Source organism: Eucalyptus grandis, chromosome 4, assembly GCF_016545825.1.
Source record: "Eucalyptus grandis isolate ANBG69807.140 chromosome 4, ASM1654582v1, whole genome shotgun sequence".
Lineage (NCBI taxonomy): Eukaryota > Viridiplantae > Streptophyta > Magnoliopsida > Myrtales > Myrtaceae > Eucalyptus > Eucalyptus grandis.
Window position 1 is genome coordinate 33,281,212 of NC_052615.1, and position 9,273 is coordinate 33,290,484.

The 9,273-nt window shown below is 41.2% G+C and overlaps 1 protein-coding gene across 3 annotated transcripts; it reads right to left on the reverse strand.

The window, feature by feature from the left end:
* Positions 1 to 3,809: 3,809 nt before the first annotated feature.
* On the reverse strand, positions 3,810 to 6,573 carry LOC104441979 (E3 ubiquitin-protein ligase BOI). Of its 3 annotated transcripts, none has more exons than XM_039311759.1 (4): positions 5,679 to 6,573; positions 5,426 to 5,549; positions 4,902 to 5,302; positions 3,810 to 4,737 (listed from the first exon to the last, which is right to left on the reverse strand). In XM_039311759.1, the coding sequence occupies exons 2-4, from the start codon at positions 5,520 to 5,522 to the stop codon at positions 4,198 to 4,200; spliced, it is 1,038 nt and encodes a 345-aa protein (XP_039167693.1). In that variant the 5' UTR covers positions 5,523 to 5,549; positions 5,679 to 6,573; the 3' UTR covers positions 3,810 to 4,197. The 3 variants fall into 3 exon arrangements, with proteins under 3 accessions (XP_039167693.1, XP_010053560.2, XP_010053562.2); XM_010055258.3 differs by having other exon boundaries at positions 5,426 to 5,514; positions 5,679 to 6,565; XM_010055260.2 differs by lacking the exon at positions 5,679 to 6,573 and having other exon boundaries at positions 5,392 to 5,514.
* Between the last annotated feature and the right edge of the window lie 2,700 nt (positions 6,574 to 9,273).

The following is a 9,273-nucleotide window of genomic DNA, read 5'->3' on the forward strand; positions in this document are numbered from 1 at the left end:
CTGCGTGGTTGTCACAGTACTTTGTCAGCTAATAAAGTCAAAAAACATAAAAGAAAATATAGGGAAATAAAAAAAAAAAAATCGCAAAAGAGAAGAAAACGAGAGAGAGAAAGCCAAAGCATTGCGCTAAAGATCTTGCCTTTATCGCGCGTCAGATTTGACCCTTCATTTCTCCATTGTACCATCAGGACCAGCTCCCTCCAGTGCACTGTCAAAAGCTTCAGGACGCTCGGGCTGGAGTCCATGTTTGGATTCTAATGAGATCTTCCTCATGTATGCCATACAACACACTGCGTTTTCATGCAACTGAATGCGAAACAAACCAAAAGCAAAGCGATGTAAAATCAGAAAAGTTATGCGATATGAGCACAAACCATGCCAAACACTTTCGATATGTTGTAATCGAATCCTAGCAAGCGAGCGGAAGTATTTCGCCGGGCGGCCTCAGGCTAGGGAGTGGAAAGATTGTCATTAGAGATGCAGATAAGAACGCAACGGGTAGACAATGCTGTTGCCCTCCACCCAAACCCTAACCTCATTTCAGCTCAGCCTAACCCATCATTCCAACCAACTTTTATCACCCATATTTTTGTCATCTTCACTCCATTAACATACCAAAACCGACACCGACCCATTAAGCCAAATCATTGTCATAAACAGTATAGAAGAAACAAAAAAATAAAATTCCCCTACTACTTGCTTTTGCACACATTAACTTTTCAGTCGAGTGGTTTCATGTACTTCTCACGAAAGGGAGGTGGACCGAGGCGACACTGTTTTGTGCAATAATAAGAAGCGGACACGGCAACATGTGTCCATCGACATGTGCCCATGATATCCATTCACCAGTGTCTGCTCCACCGATGATTCATCTGAGAAGAAAGAAACCCTAGAAAAACACCCCAACAAAAGGAGAGGGGGAGAGAGAGAGAGAGCAGCAAAAATTTACAAGTGCTCTTCTTGCTTTTTCGACAGGTGAAATCGTGATCGTCGGTGAGGCGATCACTGTGGGGCTTGTAAGTCCTTGTCCATTTGCCAGAACTTCCTAAAGTTAGATGGCGATTCTGTTCGATCGGGTCACTTAGTCATCGATCACTACTGACGCTTTAGCTTTCGGTCCCATGATCAAGAATCTTGTGACATATTCTATATGGGGCTATTTACATGCCACCTTAGTCTACAGATATCTAGTGCATTATAAATGTCATTCGGTGGTTCACTATGCCAAAGTCCAACCGAACCTATTCCCCCCACCTGCCTTTTTTCTTCGTTGAGAATTGAGCATTATTGTTGATTATAGGACTACTTTTTTAGTAAGGTAAATGCCATCACTATCATCTTTGAAATAATTCAAGAAGGTTGTATTATTTTTAAATATATAGATAAAAGTGCCCCTAGCTCTATGAAGGCCCCAGAAATTTGACTTTGGAGCAAAAGACCTTTCAGCCGATCTTCTAGTTACCCAATCTAATCTCACCCCCTTTCAACACACGATCAAAGGGGGCAGGCATTTGATCCTAGCATGTTCATATATGAAATTGTCGTATACGGTGCATGGTAGGGTTTCCTGATAGTTATAGGCGAGTAGTTCGATTATCACGCTTACTTAGTTGAGCAAAAGAAAAAGTAAGAACCGTGGATACGTGTTACGTCGTTGGTGACGATAAGGATTATTCACTTATAGTAGTATCGGTCGGCGGTTGCTTTATTTGTTGTCTCGTTAAGCTTAGTTTTATCAACTCGAAATTCTCATCCTATGCAATTATAGTTACTTATCACTTGGTGCTCTTTATATTTTCTGAAAAAGACAGAGCGAGGGCTACCACTGATAAAAGCCAATTTGCAACATCAAATGGAGTTGACATGGAAATCGAGCGACGATTAAAGATCACCAACCAATAGCAAAGAGAGAACCCATGATGATGAAGATGGTGTACCTTTTCACATAATAACTTTATTTCAGTCTTCCGTCTCAAAGTGTTCTCGTGGGCATGTCTGAATATATATTTATTTTTATCTTCTACTTAATCTAAAAGTTTACAACGAATAATTTGTTAACTTTGGATCCTTGTTATTTTGTGAAACATAAATGATTAGAAAAATTCTACAAATGATCATTTATATTTTTTGAAATAATTAGTTAATAAAAATATTTTTATTATTGACGACAATTTAAGTCTAAACATTTCGTAGATGATGGAAATGTTTTTCATCAATTTGTCTTCGTAAACGATATAGAGGATTATTCTTAAGAATTTTTTTTTTAAAATTATTCATTTTTCACAAAGCAATATGCCTTTATAAATGTTGACATGTAAATTCATATTAACGTATTTCATAATTTCTTGATACTTGAAAAATATTTTAATGTTTGGCGGAAAAGTAAAAAAAAATTGCATTTTCACTTCTTAAGAAACGCAAACAAACGGTACCAATATTTTAGACTAACTTGTTTTGAATATATGGGACATGCACAATATTTTTCTCTTTCTTTTCAATAGAGTTTTGAGATGAGATGTGGTGGTTGATGGGGAGGTTCGCCGGCGGTTGCCGCGCTAGTGTCAGATGGAGAAACCGATTGATTCCGCAAGGCAATGTTGGGAGTTGGGGGCCGGTGAGGGCTAATGCTATATGGTTGGTTTGGTTGTAGGAAAAGTTTCCTTTTCCTTTTCCTTTTCTTAGACGCGTTTGCTAAGTTAGAATTGGTAAGCTATGCAAGCACACTTCCGAAAAGAAAACGAAAAACAGACCCTTTGTTTTCAAAAGAGGTGGTGGCAGCGGTCCATGATCGTTGCTTCCTTCTAATTCCAATAAACGCCAGAAAAATGCGGGAGATTTGATTTTGAAAAGCCATTTTGCCATGGGAGCAAGACCAGTAAAAACTGAAATTATTGGGATAATGTAATTTTTCTGTGGGAGGACAAAGCATGGTCTAAGTAATCATAAATTTCGTGGCAAGAGATCGAAATACCCGGCATGATATAAATGACATTTTTGAGTGTCATAAGTCACCACTAGTTCCACTCATCAAGTTCATCCCCTTGAATCGTACGATTCCTAATTTTTTTATTAAAAAAAAATCCCTTAAATTTCCACAAACTTCGAGAACTTCTAGGAGCAACCACTAAAAAAAAAGTTTAAAAAAAAAAAAAAACCCTCTCCTAAGACTTTCTTGAAATGGAAAATAATATAAATGGAATTTGAATTTTAACCAAATATCCAATTTAATGCCTAAACCTTTAATTTACTCAATGTAGTTTTTGAATTTTAATCTAATAAATAATATATTCCCTAAGCTTTGAATTTGTTTAATGGGGCATTTGAATTTTTGGTGCATATTCAATGGAATCCTTGCATTATATGAAATTATTAAATGTTGTCATTAAACTTGAATTAATGAAAATATAATATTGAATATTTTCATATAATTCAATAATTTTATTAAATATGTACTAAAAATTCCATAGGCTATATTGAACAAGAATTCATAAATCACACTATACATTGAATTAAAATTTGAATATCACATTTGATTATTGAGTATTTTAGTCATTATCCCTAAAATCATAATAATTGTCCCTAAGTAGATTCAATACTCAATCCTGTGTACAGCTAAGAAGGCACGATATGACCACGCATTGGAACTGCACGAATTAGCAGAGAGAGATCAAAACAAGGATGCAACATGCAATGTGACCCTCAACATCGACCATCATGTCCATGTCCCCACGCACGACACGTTGCCATTGCAAAATTGCACTCAAGCTATGATGACAGGAATCAAAAAGAAAAAAAAAAAGAAGCTATGATGACAAAAGGAACTGTTCATAGAATAAAAGAATTTATGTAATTTCAATTTTTTTTCCCAAAAAAGGAAGAGGGGGGCAAAAGAAGAAGAAAAATAAGAAAATGCCACGCAACTCCGTGGCCCCCATGTACAGAAAAAAGGCTCGGGAACACATATTTCGCTCCAAATGGGAGTCCCCTCCAAATTAAAAAAATAAAAATAAAAAAAGGAGGGAGAATTTATATTTTCGAACGGGAGGCCGAGGTTGATAGTCTGGAATTTTTATTATTTGCCATAATAATATTTCTCTTTCTTTCATTTTCTTTTTCCGCTCTATTTTGGGGGCGCTCTGACCTTGTCTCGGATGGGCCTGGGCCTCCCGCATTGGGCTCGGGTCTTGGGTTGGGGCCTCAGGAAAGGTAGATCTCCACGCTCGAATTCCTCGCCGCGAAGCACACCGGGCAAGCCTGGACCACCGAGTCGCACTCCGTGCACACGCACAAGTGCCGGCACGGCAGCAGCACCACCGACGCCGCCCGGCTCCTGCACGCCTTGCAGCTCGGCCCCGACGCCACGACCCGGTCGGGGTCGACGTAAGCCGACTCCGCGTCCTCCGCCACCTGGCCCTCCGCGGCGGACCCCGGCCCGCCCCCATCATCCGCCGCCGCCACCCCGGCCCTCCGGTCCTGCCCGCTCATTACGAGCTGCTGCAGCTGGGCCTGCATCGATGCCGCGGCGGCCTCCTGGGCCCGGGCCTTGGCCTGCCAGACCTGGGCCTCCACGCTGAGCTGGGCCGCGCGTGCCTCGAGCTCGGCGTACCGGCGCGTGGCCTTCTCCATCTCGGCGTCCTTCTCGCGCAGCTTCCGCGCCACCGACTCCTCCGCAACGCCGAGCAGCGCAAGGTAGTGCCTCTGCCTCTTATCGGCTAATGTGCGCCGCAACTGCTCTCCCTGCCAAAACGACGAATATGGCACCCTAAGAAAAGAGCTCGCTATGAAAAATCGATGGAGGAAAAAAAAAAAAAAAACCGAAACGCTAATTTCCTATTCCTCACATTGGGAAAAAAAAATGGTGGGCAAAAAAGGAAGGAAAAAAGGAAAAAGAAAATGGTTACCTGGGCATGGAGGAATTGGTCTATTTCATCCCTCTGTTGCTTGAATTGAGCGGCAAAATCTTCAGACAACAGGGACAAGCTGGCGGATGAATTCGAAACGAGATGATTTTGCTGCTGCTGCTGCTGCTGCTGCTGCTGCTGTTGATGATGATGATGATTATGATGATTATGATGATGGTGTTCGCCGAACGATAAATGGAGACCAGTGGAGACGAGGTTGGATTGGTGGTGGTGTTGGTGGTGGTGGTTGTTGTTGTTGCCGTGGTTGTGGAGCTGAGTGAGGTCGATGAGCTGCGGAGGCTGAGGCTGCAACGAATACAGATGGCTGTTGGCGTTCATGGGTGCGAAATTACTGGACGCCACTTCCGATCTCCCCCTCTTCCTCTGGTTAGCGCTCGTCGCTGCAACAACGTTTCGCCCCACAGAAAATACGATGAGAATCTCCGTAAATCAAGAACCGATATTTGTTCAGGACGACCCGGAAAGTCACCTCCTTTCTGGGATGAGCTTTGCGGGGAACTCACCTCCGGCGGCGAATAACATGTGGGGTTGGTCTAGGAATCCTCCGCCTGGCTGAGGCTGCAAGGAGCAATCGTTCACCTCCGGCGCGTTCCTGTTCATCGTCACGAAAATAACAGAGGAGAGGAACTGTGGATGGTCAGAACAATAGATGAAGAAGATGAGATGAGATTCCAGAGAGAGAGAGAGAGAGAGAGAGAGAGAGGTGGAGGGGATTGGTGAGGAAGAAGTAATAGCGAGATGGGGTAGAGGACGAACCTGTTGAGGAGGAGGATATTAGAAGGGTATTGAGCTTGAACGGCCATGGCAGAGTCTCTCAGAGGGAAATAGACGGGTCCTTTGGGGGGAGGGGGGCAAGAGAGATTGGGGAGTGGGCTTGATTTGATTTGGTGGGTGGCGTTTGTAATTTGTATGAGAGGCAGGGAGGAGAGAGAGAGAGAGAGAGAGAGAGAGGGCCAATAAGGAGAGGCAAAAGATGAGGGGGGGTGCGGCAAACAATGTGAAGCAATAAAGGCTAAGGCATAAGAAGCATGAATAGGAGGAGGAAGAGGAGGAAAGGATGCAGATGGGAGGAGAAAGAAAAGATGCCCCCCTAATGCTATGCGTGCCGGGAGGCGGACTCTTCAATGAAATATTTTTTTAACTCCGAGGGAGACGAAAAGATGAACATAAATCACCACCCAATTCACGCTCTCACGTATGCCCGTACAGAAAGCTCGAGAGAGAGAGAGAGAGAGAAGAGTCGATTGTTCTCTCTTCTGGTTTTATGCTTCGATGTCAAAAGGAAAACACCCCCTCAATAACTTTGATTTCACCTACTTTCATTTCTTTTCCTTTTCTTTTTTCCACCACCTCCTTTCCTTGTTTGCTATGACTTGTCGTCTCTCGCCAAGAGAGAGAGAGAGAGAGAGAGGCAGGCCTCCTATATGTGTTCTGACGTTTCCATGTAAATCTATCTGTTCTTGGGCTGCTGACCTGTGCCCGAGCCTCTTCTTTAGGAGGGGACTCTCGCCAATTTACAGCAATCGAATCTTTTGTGTTGATTCGCCAAATTCTCGGGTTTCACTTTCACCCTCTCCCCTGCTTCGTTTCCCTCCTCTCTCTCTCTCTCTCTCTCCCTCTCCCTTCCTTCTTTCTCTCTATTGGAATGGAGGAAAGAAGGGGCAGGTAAAGAAGTCTGAACAGTCTAAAAAAAAAAAAATGACAATGTGGAATGGGAAATATCGAGTTTTTAATGAGAACGAATGGGATATAATGAGATAGTAGGAAAAAAGGTGGGGAGGTGCTGTTGAGGTTTGCACAATGAGGGGGCTGGGGGTGGTGGGGTTTTTGCTTTTGCCGCTCCCGCTGCCGCTGTTTTTTCTTTTCCTTGTTTTGGAACATTTGACATTCTTGCTCCCCACTTGTCTTTTTAATTTTCTCCTCCCTAATCCCGCGTCATCCTAAAACTTTTCTTTCTTTTCTTTAATTTTCTCTTCATGACTACGTAAATTCATAATTCTCGACTTGTAGATTACTCCCGCATGGGACGATAAATTGAAGCCGTGATTTGGGGGTGGATACCCAATATTGTGCTTGAGTTGAACGTCCCGTGTGGAATGATTGTAGATTGGAGGGAGTTAGCATAGGAAATTTCGAAAAATCTTAGGCTTAAAGTACCGCGAATTTTGCGGTTTTTGAATCTATACTAGAGTTATAGAAGATTGTAGGGGTTTTGGAACTCTTTTTAAATAGGAGCGTGGGAGCAAAATGCTTGTTTGAAATCGAGAGGGATAGAAAAATAATCATCGAGAGGGAAAATGTGATGAATAATGATACTCGGTAGGTCATTATATATGCAAACTACCATTCCTACACATATGTTCTTATAAATAATACATATATGTAAGAATCTCACATTTTTTCTATATATTTTTATGTTGGTACGAATTTTCGCTTAATTTGTGAAAGATGGAAAAGAAAGGACATTTTTTCTCTTTTTTTTTTTTTACGAATTTGGCTAATTAGGGTTAATGCGAACCATTGGCACATTGCTAAAAAGATATGGGAAATAAGTTGGAGCCCTATTAGGTTTCGGCTAGGGATTTATATCAGGAATTCAATTGGACGATAGATTATTATAAGCTAATTGGTCAGCTAATATTTCACATACCGAACTACTTTCTCGGGACTATATATGCCCTACCTTATAAGGTTATGCCAAGAAAAAGAATTCAAGCTAATATTGTCGGTTTGTCTTGGGGCTTTTAGACAAATGAAATTCCTCAGAGATGTAGTCATGAATGATGGAAACTTGTAGTAATTTCGGAAATTTTCCGAGATTTTTACAATTATTTAAGGAAAAAAAAAAAGAATCCATGTTAGCTGGCTGGTTTCTGCTTTTCCTTTTTCCTTCCTCCCTATTTTATCAGGCTTTGGTGTGTTTGAATTTTACTTGGTTTTGAAGATTCAAACTTCTCTCCCCCAACAGCTATGCTTCCTCTCAATTCTTTCCTTATCTTAGAAAATGGAGAAGGTGTGTGCGTGCGTGTCTGGGTTGTATCAATCCTTCTGACCTAATTTCATGGGTTGTTAGTTGAGTCCTCTCTTTTCCATCTCCCCAAAGTTAAATGTCTGATCAAGATTTCTCCTATGACCTTGTCAGATGACTGAAACCTAACAATAACCTTAGCCCCCTTCAAAAGCCCCTAATTTAGGGTTCCAGACTTTTGAACAAAGCAAAGCACGAGAAAAAGCAAACGGTGCATTCCCTAATTTCTCATTTATTATCCGCAAACCAAACCGATCTTGACTAGGTGGGATTGGGAGTTCTTTAATCCCCAGCCATTGGTAATATAAGTGGGTGGCAATCAAGGTTTTTGCCAGGTAATAACTGATGAGAGAAGTTGTGGGGGGCTCCTCCTTTTTGTTGCTTTTATTGAGGTGGACCTCCATTGAAGCAAAATACAGGGGGGGATTGACATTATCGATAAGGTTATCCAACCTAGAAAATTGCAGAACAATATTTGGTCTAGCGTTCTGTATTTTGCATTGGTGCACAGCGAGAAGGCACCTGTCTCTACCCCCAAGTTGCGTACATTGACCTTTTCTGGAAAAAAAGGCTGTGAATAGCATCAGGGAATATTATTTTGTTTTTTTTGTCACTTGATTCCGTTAGAAGGAAATATATTCTCAACAATGGAAATGCTTGCTGGAGCCCCTTGATTTAGGGTAACATGAAAAAGAGTAATATAAAAAATATCGGTGAACATCTACATTCGAGAAATATTAGTTGTCTACTTAGACCTAGATATCATTATTTTAAAAGTCAAATTGACCGTCAATGATAGAATGAAGAAAACTTCGAGAGGTGAAAATACGTATGGAGTATCAGGAATTTGAGAAAGGTGGCTGCTGAGTTCGTCGAGACGTTGCCCATTTCAGGATGAGCATTCCATCACAAGATACATATTTTTTTCCTTTTCTTATCTTCCCAATAGCTGGAAAGTAAACCATTCGATAGAAGTTATAAATCATAACACAACATATGCTAACTAGAGAGTAGCGCTTATTTTTCTGTGAAGGACGATTTCTAAGTATATTAGAAGGGTTTCCTAATGAGAATTTGACAATACTTGTTAAGCATTGGAAATTGTAATAGTTTATGCTTTCTATAGATTCAAGAATAAGTAACGTATATCAATTTTACATATTGAAATATGGAAAGGTTTCTTTTATGCAATATTCTTCAAAGGACCTTAACTAATAAGGAAATTCGCGAGATACTCCTCAGTCACTATGTAAACTTTATCTGTCTTTCCCCTCCTCTAATTTTACAAAAAGAAGAATAATGACCCGTGATTTTAAACGACAA

Bases quoted from the DNA above. Each gene is read 5' to 3' on its own strand.
- LOC104441979 (XM_010055258.3), bottom strand. From the start codon at position 5,725: ATGGCCGTTCAAGCTCAATACCCTTCTAATATCCTCCTCCTCAACAG. The intron at 5,515-5,678 runs GTTCGTCCTCTA...GACGATGAACAG, and splicing joins AATATCCTCCTCCTCAACAG to GAACGCGCCGGAGGTGAACG. The intron at 4,738-4,901 runs GTAACCATTTTC...TCGTTTTGGCAG, and splicing joins ACCAATTCCTCCATGCCCAG to GGAGAGCAGTTGCGGCGCAC.